At 53.8% G+C, this 15,303-nt stretch overlaps 1 protein-coding gene across 1 annotated transcript; it reads right to left on the reverse strand.

Annotated features, from left to right (window-relative positions):
* Positions 1-1,748: 1,748 nt before the first annotated feature.
* NKX2-6 (NK2 homeobox 6) lies at positions 1,749-3,809 on the reverse strand. The gene is made up of 2 exons (XM_075041972.1): positions 3,677-3,809; positions 1,749-2,323 (listed from the first exon to the last, which is right to left on the reverse strand). The coding sequence occupies exons 1-2, from the start codon at positions 3,807-3,809 to the stop codon at positions 1,749-1,751; spliced, it is 708 nt and encodes a 235-aa protein (XP_074898073.1).
* Positions 3,810-15,303: the final 11,494 nt, after the last annotated feature.

Consider the following 15,303-nt stretch of genomic DNA (forward strand, 5'->3'; position numbering starts at 1 on the left):
CCGGGGCTTTCCCCGACGCCCGCAGCATTTCCCGGTGCAAGGACCCTGTCGAGTCCCCTGGCTGCTCCAAAGCCAGGAGAGAGACCCAGGACTCAGCTGATTTTGGGAGATATTCCCCAATAAATGTGGATGGATGAAGGGGAGGAGAAGGGGCAGCACCCATCACGGCTGGCTGACGCCTTACCCAGTCTTTTCCAGGGTCTCGGTGGGGCTGCAAAGCCTCGGAGCGGCAGGACGGCGAGCAAGCTATCTCGCCGAGAGGGTTTTTCTGGTTTGATTGGGATGTCAGGGATGTCCCATTTGGGAAGTGAGCGAACGCCGGAGTGCTGGGGCTGAGTGGGGATTAGAGATAAAAGCTTAATTGCCTCCTGCAAGTCTCTTTTCGTCAAACACTGGGAGGATAAGAAGCTGTCGGGAAAGGAGCGGGGAGGAGGGGGCAGCAGCCCGGAGCGGGGACGGAGGTTGCGAGGGGGGAGATGTTGCCTGTCCCGTGCGGTGGGAGTTGTGGGCAGGTTGTTGTCTGGCTCCATCACTGGGATATCTTGGAAAAATCTCTGTTAAACTAACATTTTGCATCAGATGATGACTTTTGGGGGGGTTTTTTCCCCCCTCCCTGCTATAAGTAAAGCCTGTACTGGGGGGCCATGGGCAGCCGGATGAGTGGGTCGGTCTAATGGGGGCTCACTGGGTTTATTCTGTAAACGTGAGGCCGTAGATTCATGCCGCCTGTTCAGGATGGGGCTGTGCTCCCCTTTGATCCTCCCCGGCACACGGCAACGGCATCCAGCTCTCCTGCATTTCATAAATAGATACAGAGAGATGTATATAGAAATATACATACAGTCCTTTGATCCAGCAAGGCACTTGATGCCAATGGATCCTGATCTGGGGATCCTGCACCTCTTGGCTCAGCACCGGTGACGCTGGTGTAATTCGGACGACACCGACCCACCGTGAGATGCTGTGAGCTGCCCCTCGCAGCTGCCCCACCATGTACCTGCAAACCCATTTTACCAGTAAGGGAATAGCAACAGAGAGCTGAAAACATTTGCCAAGAGTTAGGGAGGGCAACCTTGGACTACAAGACAATTAACTTTCTGGGTTAATTATTAGTATTAAGATTGATTTGGGTTTTTTTTTTCTTTGGATCAGGTTTTGATGCTCAAATGCAAGTTGTGGATAGGAAAAGTCAAAATATTAACTGAGGAATGGCGAGAGAGTGAAGTAACACAATTGCACCAGTTTGGTTTTTATTTGCAAATAATAATAATAATAAAGACAGAAATGAACACCTGTGCTTGGAGATATTAAGAAATATATATCAGAAATGTATCTCAAAAGATTAGAGGAACTCAAAGCATTAAATATGGTTCATAAAAAAGTGAATGCACAGTGCTGTGCACAGACCCTGTTTTCCAGCTGTCCTTAGGAAGAAAACCAGTGTTCATACCTTCTCGATGGCCGTGCACTGGCATCCTGGAGGACCAAATCCTCTGTAGGAGCGGGAAAGGCCAGACCGAAACATTTGTGTTCAAATAAATAAATGCCCTCAGTCACTGGGTCCCCAAAGTCGCAATGCTGGAGCAGCACGAGCTACCTGGAGGGGACGGATGCTCCGGAGACGTCCCGCCGTCCGGTGTGGCAGAAACCCTCCGGATTTGTCTCGAGTCCCGACAAAAGCTGGAGTCTGGAGCGGAGGGGGGGCTTTCCTCGGCAGCTTCTCGGGCGGTCCCGTCCCCCGTGGCCGTCTACCAAGCCCTGATCCCTGCTTGCACGGCGGCTTGCAAGCACGCGGGCTGGTGCTGAGCACCGCTGGCCATACCCAAGCTCACGTTCACGGCATTGGGGGTCACCCCGGTGTACCCCCCCCCGTAGCTGGCACCAAACGGGCCGCCGCTATAGGCGCTGTAGTAGGAGCTATAGGAGTAAGGGCTGGCGGTGAGGCTGTACGGGGCTGGGTAAGGCTGGGACCCCCCGAGACAGGGTTTGCCATCCCTGACGAGCACGGGCACTGCCACCCTCCGCGGGGGCAGCGGGTGGGCAGCCAGCTCCAGGGATTTATCCTGCCTCTGCCTCTTGCACTTGTACCTTCGGTTTTGGAACCAGATTTTCACCTGCGTGGAGGTAAGCTTGAGCACGTTGGCGAGGTGCTCCCTTTCCGGAGCGGAGAGGTATTTCTGTTGCTTAAATCGCCGCTCCAGTTCAAACACCTGAGTTTGGGAGAATAAAACTCGGGGTTTTCTCCGCTGTCGCTGCTTGGGATGGTGGCAGGCATCGGCTTTCTTCTCGTCTGCCTCGAAAGGGTGGGCAAGCAAACATTTTCCTGCAGCGAGAAATATCCAAAGCAAAGTGAGACCCAAGTCCGGTTCTGTTCCCAGTGAGAGTGTGTTTCCGAAGGAGGGAACGAATTGGGAATGGGGACCCTCGGCAATGAGAGGAAGCAGGGTTGATAGTTGCTAAATTTAATATGAACATTTCTGTGATGTTTAATGGGAATTCAAGAAAATTCCCTTTTTTTTGGATGGAATTAGAAGCCTGACTGTTATGTGAATTTTGGACAATGCCTCCTTTCGGTCCCTCCTAACGATGCGCGTGGCAGCCCCAGCCCGGAGAGGCACAGGGGGAAGCAGGGTACGGTGCAGGTTTGAATATCCCAGAACACAAATCCCTTTTCCCACTGTCCTGCTCCAGAGGGATGGAAGCGATGGCAGTCAGACCGCTGGCAGGATTTACCTCCGGCGGCTGAGAGCAGGGAATCCCGCAGCTCTCTGAATTGAAGCAAAGCCAGAAAAATGAAGGGACTGGGAACAGAGGAGGGAAAATTGTTAGATCTGCGAGAAGATGGAAAGCAGTTTGGTTTTTTATCATCCGCTGGGTTTTTGTGTTGCGGGCGAGCTAGCCAGGGGTCTTACACGGTGGTCGCTCCCTGGCTGGTGGGATGCGCTGGGGTACCCTGCCAGCCGCAGCAGGGGCTCAGGGAATTTTTTGGGGGGGCTGCGGGGAAATGGGGTGCTGGAGGGCTCCGTCTGCCGGTATGAAGCCGGCAGGGAACTCTCCCCGGGCTCCTCTCGCCTTCTCTGGCTCCGTATCCCAGCGCTACCCAGTGCTCAGGCTCTGGTTTTACTGGTTTCCCCGTTTCTCCACTCTTCAGCTACCGGGCATTAGGGAAACACGAGCAAAAGGATATTTGGTGGGATTTTAGCGGCGGGGAGAAGGGGGTCCCGTCCAATCCCCCCCTCGGTGGCTGCTCCGGAGCAGCATCCCCGCTGGGCAAATATATGGAGCATCGAAACGGGGATTTGTATCAAATCGGTGGCGATTTGTGCCTTGCAGAAAAAAAACCCCAAACAAAAAAAACCTAAAACAAGCCAGTTATACCCCTACCCTGGGCTGTTTCTTTTCCCTGAGGGCAGCCAGGACGCACGGGAGGGATGCAAGGCTTGGGGGGCTGCTTGGAAAAAGCCCCGAATAACCCCCCAAAAACCAAAGAAAAAAAAAAAAAAAAGGTCTGGGGGTGGAAAACCATCCACGGGTACACAGGGCTCGGGTGGAATCGGAGCTGGAGGATGCAACGGGCTGCTCTGCACCCCTCGGGCTTCCAACCCTGGGGGAACGAAAGCGGCTCGGTGGGATTCTCGTGTGTGTGTCCCCCCCCCCGACCCCACGGGTCACTTACTGGGTGGCGGTGGCTCGTCCCCCCCCCCGGGGCTGTGGGCAGCCCGGGGAACGGGGACGGCGTGGGGTCCCCCGGTGGGTCCTGACCGTTCCAGGTTGAGGATGTCTTTTACCGAGAAGGGGGTGGGCAGCATCTTCTAGCCAGGGCTGGGGCGGGGAGGTTGAAGGGGGGGTTAAATGGGGGGGTGGGTGGTATGTGAGCTCTGGGACCCTCTCCCCGCCTCTGACCCTCCTGCTGGACCAGGCACCACCCCCAGTCCCTGCCCCGGGGGGGGTCCCAGGGGTTGGGGGGAGCAGGGAAAGGAGGGTTGGTCACCCATGGGGGGGGGTCTTTGGGTCACTCAGGGTGCTCTGGGCCGGACACGGTTCCCCGTGGGCTGTCTGTGTCGTCCCCCCCCCGCTTCACGTCCCTTCAGACCCCTTCCCCTCTCTATTTCCAAAACAAAAAGGGAAGTGAGAAGGGGGGGGGGGGGGGGAATTTGGGGCTAAGCCAAAATAAAACAAAGAAAATAAAAGAATAAAATACAAAAAAAAAAAACAACCAATAAAACAAATCAAGTTGATTTTAGCTCCATTAAGGTCACATTAGTGAGCGGCTTTGGGAGATAAGGGCTGATAAGGGGCGCAGACCACCTAGCTCCTGCGGGCCGGGGAAGGAGGGGGGGGATGATGCTGCGAGAGCCCCCGCCAACGTGGGCTGCCCACCGACAGCAGCCCTGGGCCCCAGTTCCCTCCCAGTCTGGTCCCAGTGCTGCCTCAGAGGGTGGGCACCGAGCTGGCAGATCCCCACTGGGGTACGGGGTCCCTCGCATGAGTTGGGTGCTGGTAGCCCCGTGGGGAGCCCCACTGGCCGTGGGGTGATGCTGGGCCTTATCTGGGCCCAGTGACCGGCTATTTCAATTAAAATTCCTAGCCGGCCTCAGGGGCTGGTGTTTGCTGATAGCCCTGACAGAGCAGAGCTAGTTTTTGTCTGGGTTGGGTCGGTATCTCTCGCACCACCGAAATAGCCAAACCGGACTGTTAGGGGAGGCTGAATAAATAAACTACCCAAATGCAGGCAAGGAAGTGAGGGGCTGGAACAGGAGGGAAAATAAATACAGTGGCTTGGGGAGAAAAGCGCTCACAGCCCCACAGCCCGGTCCTCATTCCTGTGTAATGCCCGGGTTCATTCCCGGCCCCCGTCGTCCGTGTTTTTAGCTCTGTGTCCATTCACGCCCGTGGGACATCCCTGCACACGGTGCCTTATTTTCCAGGGAAAAGTCGGAATTAGGACCGAACACATTGTGAGAAACACCGAGCTCACCTTCCCCGGGAGGGTTTCGCGGTGCGTGGCGATGCTTTTCCCTCCTCTGAGATGGCTTCAAGTTGTGCTGTCCCTTCCTGCGGGCCTGATCCTGCTCTCTTTACACTTGGTAGGAGTGTGAATTTTGCAGTGCGACTTTTGCATGCTGAAAGGATACCTGGAGGTATTCTTTTTTTTTTTTTTTTTCCTTCCTTTTTTGGGGCTGTTGCACTTGCTGCCCAGACCCCAAAATCCCTAATCCCGTACAGGAATGACACTGCAGCTCACTTAAACCAGCCCAGGCTTCTTGGGCTGGAGTCTCCTGCCCGTGCCGGCCACGGCAGCGGCCGTGTGCTCCCTGCAGCCCTTCGCCGTGGTCCCCACGGACAAGATCAGCTCCCGCAAACCCATTCTCCGAGTCCAGAGCTGTGCCCTATTCGCAAAGCCCCTTCCCAGTCCCCGGCTGGATTCATTGCCACGTCTAAATGGCTTGTTTGGGACTCGAAACACCAAAAGGCGAGAGCAAACAGACAGTAACATTACACCTTGGCTTGTTGATGGCGGGAGGCAGCCGGCGCCAAGGTAAAATGCTTGGCTGGGATCGAGACGAGCAGGAAGGAATTGGGGTGAGTAGCTTTATCCGCCCCTAATGACTCGGTGCGGCTGAGATTAATGGAGAGGCTGGAGTTTGGCTCTCAAGGACCCACGGAGAGATGAAGCACTGGGTGGGTCGAGTCAAAGAGGAGAGTGAAGGAAAATGGAGTTTAGCACAGGGCAGCTGGCAGCGGGGCAGGATTCGTGCCCATGACGGCCGTGGGGTTGGGCTGGCTTCTCCCCATCCCGCTCCGTGTGCCCCCATGGGTCGCATCCAGCCCTCCCTTGCTTGCAGAGCACCGACAGCCTCTGGAGTATCTGGAGGCTTCGGATGAGGCTTGTAAATCATCTCTGCAGGCAATTCCCTGCCAAAACCTGCTGCCGAGCCTGCCCAGCCCCAGCCCCGCTCCCTGCCCCGTGCCCGGGAGATTTCCCGGTGCCGCGGACATCGGCACCCGTGAGGGCACCGGGCCCTCGCCGCGGTGCTGGGGATGGACCGCGGCTCTTGGCCACCGCATTTTGGCAGCCAGAGGCCACTGGGGGATTTCTGGAAAGAAGACTAAGAGGATCTATCACAAGTGATCATAAATCATCAGCTGCTTTTTTGACTGGCAAGTTAATTTTATTACAGCTCTCCAGGGACATTACTCCTCTTTTTAACTAGGTTAGATGAAATCAGGAGAAAGCTGCTTCTAGCCGCCGTCGGGTGTTTAAACGGGAGGATTTCTATGGCAGCAGCACAACCGCAGCTCCCAAAGTATCTGATTTCTGGCAGCTATCGCTGGGACGCATCAGGATCCCCATGCGATGTCGGAGGAGCATCCGAGGCCCTGGAAACCCGACTCTGCCTGCCGGGAGTGCGATGGGGCAGCCAGCCCTCCCAAGGCACTCCTGCCCTGCCCGAAGGTTTTGTTTTTAAAGTGCTCAGAGTGAGGGAATAATGGGAATATTGACTAATGGGAATAATGGGAATAAAGGGAATAATGAGTGAGGTGGATACATGGGGGGGTTGCAAGCACAGAGCACGTGTATAGGCATCTCTAAGGAGTTTGCGACTGCTTTGATGCAGCTGAAATGAAACTTAAAAGGGTTTTCTATATCCTCTTCTTTTTCCCAGCTACTTTCTGTCCTTTTTCATGAGTGAAATAAAACAAAAAGCAGTAAAAGATAGAAGCAATGGCAGAGAGTGAGCGGCAGGCAGCTGAGGGAAAGCAGATTCTCTCTCCAAGGCTTTCTAATAAACATCAGGGAGGAAAAAAAAAAAAAAGGGCAGGAAAATGTGCTGCTTTTCAGAATCCGTGGAATAAAATTAACTTTGAAACTTTAGCAAGTTTTCACGGAGAACCCGCTTTCTGCCTGGCTCCGGGATGAAGGCCACGTCTCTACTGTGGTGGCAGAGGCCGGCGGTGGGTGCGGGCAGGGTGGAAGGACTTCTTGATGGGACGAAGCACAGAATTGGGGCAGGCTGTCATCTCCTGCCCTCTATTTATCTCTTTTCTTTCCATTTTAGCCAGCTCTTACCCTTTTGAGACAAGCCAGCCTTTCCCTGGTGCTTTGCTCAGACTGGGTTTTATCACCGATTATTTTATCTATTATTTCTGGATTTTGGGGACCTGTTGAAATCAGGGGAAGTAAATGGAGAGAGGGTTTTTCAGCTGCTGCTACAGCAATATCTGCTGGCGGGAGAGGTTTTCTGTGCCAGAAGGACTTTGGGATTGACTTACTTAAAGCAGAGCCCTGGCTCAAATCATTAGACAGCAGTGCCCTCTGCTTGGACACAGGAGATGTGCAGCTTTGCTTCTCTAAACTCCGAAGCTGAGCATTGAAAAGCAGGGGGGAAAAAATCCCCCCGTGCTCTTTCACCCACGCTGCTAAAGAGGAGTGGGTCAGCGGTGGGTACGGGCAGGAATTGCTGAGGTTTGGGGGTTTGCTGTGTCACGCTCGGGAGATAAAAATACTGGTCGGTGCTAGAAGTGCTCTCACCGTCTTTTATGCAGGGGAGTTATTTTTAAAAGGGATTATTTTGGTGAAATGTCATGAATAATTCAGTGTCCCCCAGTGCTGGCAGATGGAGGAAAATTGAACTCACAAAATTACATTCTGGGTTCTTGTCTGCCACTTTTTCTAAGGAGACAGCTGTAGGAAGCATCCTTCATCAAACCGTCGGGGCTACCTGCTCCTTCCCCCGTGTATTTCGGCGATGAAGAGTGCAAACCTCTGGTTTGCAGCGGGCGGACAAATTTCTGCCTTTGTGCGTGTTGCGGCATCGATGTGCGGGGCTGCGCTGGGGCGATCGCCGGGGCCGGCGGCAGCGCCGGGGCTGAAGGTGCTGAGCAGGAGCAGAGTCTCCCCGCCGAGGGTTTGCAGCCGCTGGCCTGACCCTTCCAAGCATTTGGACATGGCAGTGTTAGATTTAGGGTTGTATTTGATGCTTTTAAAGGTCTTTTCCAACCTAAACGATTCTATACCTGGACGTTTTGGCCAGACCCTTTCTGCTTTTATCCCCTTTCTCCCCCAAAAAAGCAGCCGGGGTGCAGCCTTTCCCCATCCTCCTCTGCTGCTGGGGCCGCCTGGGTGGCCGTAGGGATGGATGACCAAGGAGCAGAATCTTCCCATCTTTGGACTTTCTGGGATTTAGCCAAATTCCCGGGGATGCTTTCAAGTCAGGGCTGGGCAGGAGGTGGCGGCGGGAGTGAGACGAGGGAAGGAGGCACCTGGGGGCTGCCGGAGGGGAGAAGGTGGGTGCAGGCAGGCTGAGTGGGTGCTGGGTGCTGGGTGCTGGGTCCTGCCCTGGAGCCGGCGGCCTTTGGTCAGCAGATGGCACAAGAGCCGTGGCTGAGCGCCTTGGGCAGGGAGCAGAGCTGCTGGGGGAAAAAAAATAAAAAAATAAAAAAAAAAATAAAAAATTGGGGAAATAAAAAGAAGTGCATCACCCTGCAGCTTGCTGAGCAGTAAGGGCAGAGCAGGAGGCACCGCAGGTGACTGACGCCGGTCCCTTCCAGCCTCCTCCACAGCTCCCAGTAAGCCCCAGCAGGAGCCCAGTCTATCATCTTTCCCACCAACAGCTCCGTTGTTAGGGTCGGAGTATCCCAAACTCATCCGCAGGCTTCCCACAGCTGCATCCTGCTTCGCCAGGCTGCAGCCCTCCTGGCTGGGTTATTGGGAAGGGAGCCAAGGGGGTATTTAACCCCCCAGGAGCAGGGGGCTGAGGGGGCTTGTGAGCATGGTGGTAAGTGGGGAAAAAAAAGAAAAAAAAAAGGCTATGACAAGGAAAATCCGGATGAGACGTGATGGGAAACGTATGGGGTGTTTGGGATGCAAATGCTCCTGGGGAAGGGGGAATTCGGTCTGTGCTTCTCGGATGCTCAGCGTGCAAAGCGGCATCCCGAATGCATTGCCGAGGTGAGCCCCCCCCCCCCCTTCCAGCTGTGTAAGTGGGGGGGCAAAATCCCCCAGCACCCTCCGAGCCACCCAAGAGAGGCATTTTGGAAAAGTGTGCAGGATTAGGGAAAAGCTGAGTTTCGTTATCACCCACCCTTCCCAACTTCACCTCCCGGAACCCCAAACCTCAACATCCTCACTTAAAAAAAAGGGGGTTCCTCCCCCCCCCCCCCCCCCCCCGCTCTCCGTATGTCCCCATCACAAGCTGCCCCGCAGTTTGCAAAGATCAAGCACGGCGCAAGTGTTCTTTATTATTGGTTTTGACAGGCTCGGTTAAGCAGGCGGACGGGGCCTGGCAAACGTGCTTGGGTTTGCTTTCTGCTTTGGAACAACTGCGGGGCTCACCACATCAGTTGGGTTTGTGTTTTATTTTGTTTTGCCTTTTTTTTTTTTTTTTTTAATGGGAGACATTTATTTAGATTGAAGAAAGATCGCTTGGATACTGGGCCAAAAAAGTAACTTAAAATATCTGGACTAAATAAGCTCCTAAAATAAGGAGAATTGCTTAATTTTTTTCTCTCTGATGTCATCTGTGGATGCCACACGCTGAAACCCTCAGCATGATAATATTTAAATAAAATGCAGCCTCAAATAATTCACAGGGCAGGGGGAAATGCATCATGCATTATCAGCTATTACATGTCATAGATTTCCTATTTGTCAATCTACCCACCCTTAAAATACATAAACTGGCTGTGAGCAACTTCCTGAGCTGGAGCAAAATACGTGTCAAAGCAATCGGAGGTCAATCCAAGCAGCCCATTTGGTGCTCACGTTTGTGGCATCCTCTCTGGAATTAAATTAAAAAAAAAAAGAAAAAAAATCATGATTAATGATATGGCCATCAGCTCCGAGGGTGAGCCGTGTAATTTTCCGCTTTCAACTAAGAGGCTGCCAAAAGGAAAAGCCTCCTTAAAAACACAAGTGTGTGAATTGTGCGCGTGGAGGGTCAGAAACTCCTCCACGGGTCTTGGCCTGACGGCTGGGAGAGCCGGAGTCTCCTGGGAGCCCAGTCCCAAACCCGGACCGCGTCCCCCTGTCCCAGACGGAGGCAGCCGAGATGCAGGCAGGTTGCGACCGTACCCCCGCTCCGCTTCTCGCGCGGGCACAAATCCCCGGTGTTTGCACCCTTTCTGCCTCTGTTTGCATGGGCAGTAACGTTTATTCCACTCTGATAAGATTTGCTCTCATCTCTTTTCAAGTCACGGCAATAAATTTTGCCCTGCTTTGGCCTTTAAGAGTAACGGCGTGTGCCAGGCATCTATTTCTAACAACCGCGGGCATCTGTTGCCCGCGGGCATGAGCATCGCCCCTGCAGCTTGGCTGTGCCCAGGGCCAGAAGGCAGCAGGTCGGTGTCCCTGCTGCAGTGTTTTCTGCCCGCTCCGGCCCAAACCCAGACCCTTTTTGCCCTGGGTGTCGTTCAGACACTCGCCGGTTTTATATAAAGATGGGATTTACGGGGTACCTGCTCCCCTTTCGGGTTTAGCAGGAGCCTGCGGTGCGTTGGAGGGTTTTATGTTCGGGCTGAGAGCAGCGCGGCTAAGGTTTCACTCCATTATTCAGTTAACAGGGAGATGAGGTTACCGAGCAGAGGAACGGCGATGCTGCGGGGACCGCACGGCTCCTGCCGGGGGTACCCAGGGCAGAACCCCCCTCCTGTCCCCGGCAAATGGGGCAGGCAGGGGAGATGCTGCCTCTGCCCGCTCGCCCCGACCTCCGAGCGGGTCCCTGCCACGGCGGCCAGATGTGGCCGTCGGCAGCTGCAGCTGGTTTCTACAGCCGCGAGTTTCACAATATTTATTTTTTTTGCCTTTCACGCTTTTCTCGGGCTGGTGTTGCGCTCGGGAGCCATTTAGTTGGCTGAAGCACGGCCCCGGCAGCCGGCGCTGGCTGGAGGAAAGACCGAGATCTTGTTGTTGTTTTTCCCTTCGTGCCATTAAAATAGCTGGCAGACACGGCAGCGGGACGCTGGCCCGTCTCACCAGCCCATCCCAAGGCTCGTGGCCGTGCCGCCTGCGTGGTCCCGCGGCAGAGCAGGGAGTGCGAGGGGCTGTCAGCGTGGGGAAGACCCCGGGTACGACCCCGCTGACCCACGGGGAGGTATTTGCTCTCCTCAGTGCCAGTTTGGGCATCTCACTGTGTTTTCCTTGAAACCAGCTCTGCCGACGGCTTTTTTTTTGAGAGGCCGCTGGTTGAAGCTGGCGCGGCGCAGCAGCCGGGGGGGGTTCGGCTCACCCCTTCCCGGCTCCGCAAACCTGCCACCACCCTCCCTTTGGGCTGGAAAAGGGATGGAGCCGTGTCCCCCGGCCCACGCCGACGGGAGAGCGGCTTTTGACCAAGCAGGGTGACAAAATGGCACCTTTCGGGGCCAACACATCGCCCGGGTGCAGGTGCACGTGGGCTCGGGGTGGGGGGTGCGAGAGAAGAGGAGGGGTAGCTTGGCTCACTTAAAAGGCTTTTAAAAATACGACGAAGTTTCTTTACATTATTTAAAAGCCTCTTTAAAGAGCAGCTGCCTCCTATTAATACCGCTCGGGCTGATAATCTTTGCTCGGATCTATCTTTAGAGCGTTGCCAGCATAAATGGGAGCTGGAGGTGCAGCGCGGGGGTGACGTCAGGCTGCGCGCCGGCTCCGGGGGCGGCCGAACCAGCTGAAAACACATCGGAGCCTCCCGGGAGGAGGAGAGAGGGGAGGAAAGCAAATAATATCCCTGGCTTTTTGGGTGGGTTTGGAGAAATCAACCTTTCGGTTGCCTGTTTGCTCCGAAACGTGTCTTTTTGTGATGCTCGAGAGCAGTTTTTTGGGAGCAGTTGAACACGGCGGGGCTGAGCTCCCCAGCTGGGCTGGGGATGTGGATCACGATGCGCTTTGCCGGCTCAGCCGTGAAGTGGTTTAAGCCCAGCTTGGGTGAAAGTACGTAGACCAGCTTTGTTTTTCTTGCTGCCCAGTGCAATCCCCGTAGCGGTACTGGGAAACGTGCTGTGTTAGGGACAGCTGCACTGGGGTGACAGTGACTGAACAAACCACGCAGGAGTTTGCAGAGACGAGGCTCTGCCCCGAATCAGCCCCTGCTCCTCTCTGCCACCGAATCCGGGCTGGAATCGCGACGATTCCCCATTTTCAGGTGCCGTCCTTTGACGCAAGCGTGGCTTCAAAGGGGACCCTGAATAATCCTGCTCTCCGGCGTCAGCGCCACGGGGGGAAGAGGGTGAGCGGGATCAAAACTCTTTGACTTGCTTTTATTTCCTTTGCTTTCTTAATCGCTTCCTGACAGTCCCGGAGCTGCATGAGAAATCCTCTGGAGTGATGCTGTGCAATGGCTGACGCAGCTTTCGCCCCGTTCCCAGCAGGGCAGCCGGGAGGGGTTTTGGTAGGGATTAACACCGAGCTTCAGTTTTGCTCTTTGCCAGGATGCCCGAATCCCAAACTTCTTGAGATTTTGTCAATAATTGTCTGTAGAATCAAATTACGTTTGAGCTGGGAGCCCAAAATACCTCGCCAGAAGAGAGCATCTCCATGTTTTCTTTCCTGTCATTGCTTAAACCAAATCCATCCTTAGTTTGCCTCTGTTAGACTTATCCCCGGGTGAACAGGATTTTTTTGGGAGCTCAGATCTCAGCCGAGCATTGGGATGTTGAAAGTGGCAGTAAGCTGGGACAGTTGGCTCACTTTTAAGGCACTTAGGGCAAGGAACGTGGCTAATCCTTCACTCAGCGTGCGAGAAGCCTATTACCGCATTAAAACAACATTTACAACCTCGGTAAGGAACTGCCGCCTGCGTGACAAGCAGCCAGAGCACATCAGACCTCTCTGAGCACACACGTAATTTAGAAAAACCACTGTATTATTCATTCATTCATATCGTGCCCATCAGCTGAATATCAGGGGATGCTGAAAAAACTTGCATCTTGCCAGAGCTCGGCCACACAGCGGGATGTGTGCTGCTCCCACTGGCCTTTTGGTCGGTGTCTGCTTAGGAAATTGCTGGAAATTCAGGTTATAGGGAAGCTTTTGCTCTCTATAAGGCAAACGATGAGCTTTTTCTAGCAGTTTGAATAGCAAAGCAGAGGGTTATTTGCTATTTGGATGGCAGAGGAAACCCTTAGCTGCTGCAAAGTTGACTAGGGGATGGTAAAGCTGAGCCGGGCACCAACGTGCGCAGGATTTCTACAACAGTAACGTGACTTTTTTAGCCGTGCTCAGATGTGAAATTTGGGAGATGTCGCAGCCAGATGCTCCTGGCAACTCAGCTGCACGTAAATGGGACGTGGGTGGTGACCGTGGCCCGCTGCGCTGGAGAAAGGCTGATGTTTGGGCTGGGGTTGCCTCAGCTGGTGTCGATCTGCTTTTTCAGCCTTGCCGAATACCCGTGTGCTGAAACCAGGGCTTTGTCAAAGTGTCCTGAGCAGCCCCAGAAGGGGATGCCGGGAAAATCCCGGGTATTTGTGGAAAATTCCTCTGGATGCCGAGCTCTCCCGGAGCACCGAGGGGTCCCGAGGCTTCAGGCAAAAGGTCCCTCATACTTGACTCCGATTAGTGACTAACGATGGGGTGAGCGTCAGGCTCCGTGAACTCCAAATACACCCCTAGGAAGAATAAAGCCGCACAATGCTGGGAGCAGAGCAGAACGCCTTTCCACACCAGAGGAAAAACCAATATTGTCCTTCTGGTAATCTCATTTTTTCGGCCAGAACGTACCACTCCCCATCCTTAAGGGAAGTTTGCTCCCTGACCTGGGAATCCAGCTCCGGGGCTGGCGCATCTCCCCGGGGGCCCCGTGGGTGGATCTGCCGGGAGCCCTTTCCTCTGATGCAGCGATAAAACATCTGCCCTCTCCAGCTCCATCAATCAAAGCTTTCCCCGTGTCAGCAGGGCTCGGGGCTGGGGTGTCCGTCCCCGCCGGCACCCGCGCGAGTGACGAGGAGGAAAACGCTCGTGCGTCGTTGGGACTCTCTTGACTCACCGATGGCAGCTCCACCTAGCCCGTCACGCACTTTTCCGTGAGCCGCCGGGATTCTCAGCCTCCTCCTTCCTTCTTCCTGAGGACAGTGTCTTTGCCCAAAGGAAGGAAAGACTTACCTCGGGCAGGAAAGATTCGCGGCCGCGTGGCAGGAGTGTGTCCTGCCCGGCCAGGAGACGCTGGGCGAAGGGGAAGGTTGTTGGGGCAGGGAGTTGAGCGATGCTCGTGGAAATTCGTGCGTGGGAGCGCTGGAGCGAGCAAACGTGACGGAGGAATGATAAACCCAAGAAAACACCGGTGTTCTTCTCTTATTGTTCAGATTAATTTGATTTTTAAGATTTTCATGCTTGTGGCTTCTCTGCAAGTCAACCCGATGGGGGCTGTGCTCTTCACCGTGGCTGTAGGAATAAAGGCGTATTTAGGAAAAGATGAAAGGGACCTTTTTCGGATAATTAGCCACGAATGTGAACTCGAATCCCACAGACAGACACCTCATTCCCATGAAAATCATGGCCAGCGAATAAAAGTGAATCTAAGAAACACATGTGAAACAGTTAAGCAAACAACAGCTCAGAAAAAGATTTTTTAAGTCCTGAAAAAACTTCTAGGATTAATTATCAGCACAGTAATAAAAATAAATCGCTGGGCTCTTTCTGCTGGTTTGGACTGTCTCAATTCCCCAGTTGAGAGCAAAATCGTGCTAGGGTTTCGGCACGACTGGCTGGAGATGGCTGATGATTTTATTGAGCCCGGTTGATTACTCCAAGCCAAACAGCACATCGAGAGAAGAGCAGGGATTTGTTTTTGCAGCACAAAATGCTCCAAGGCTGCAGATGAAAAATAACCCTGAAGGAAATTCAAAGGAACCAACTGGAATTTTCTCCCAGCTTGAGAATATGGGGAATGCAGTTTCTATAAAATGATTTTTCTCTTTAAATAACCATTATGACTGGCTTGGTTTTGTGTGCCTTGACCCGCAGCATCCGTCCCGGCCAGGAGAAAGGCGGGAGGGGGAAGCGGGACAGCGCAGGTAACAGGGATCATCCTTTGTAGCTACAGTCTGGGCTATCCTGGTATTTCAGCCTGCTTAAAAATAAAAACCAAAGAAGAAAAAAAGAGGCAAAAAAAAAAATCCCATCTGTGTGAAAATAATTACACCCCCCCTCCCTCCCTTCATGAGCTCATACAGGTTTTACTAGTTTTTCCAGCTGTTGTCTGGACTAAAACTCCCGTGTCTCTCCCAGGTATTTTCTGCCTAAGGTTCTCCGGCCGCTTGCAACGTGGATTCCTCTCCATCGCCGAGATAAGGGGGGCTTACAGCAAAAATTATCTGAAATTATCTCGAATG

The sequence above is a fragment of the Buteo buteo genome, chromosome 12 (assembly GCF_964188355.1).
Source record: "Buteo buteo chromosome 12, bButBut1.hap1.1, whole genome shotgun sequence".
Classification (NCBI taxonomy): domain Eukaryota; kingdom Metazoa; phylum Chordata; class Aves; order Accipitriformes; family Accipitridae; genus Buteo; species Buteo buteo.

Excerpts from the sequence above, each read along its gene's own strand:
- NKX2-6 (XM_075041972.1), bottom strand. The coding sequence starts at position 3,809 with ATGCTGCCCACCCCCTTCTCGGTAAAAGACATCCTCAACCTGGAACGG. Across the intron at positions 2,324-3,676 it reads GGACGAGCCACCGCCACCCA|GAAAATGTTTGCTTGCCCAC; the intron begins GTAAGTGACCCG and ends TTCTCGCTGCAG.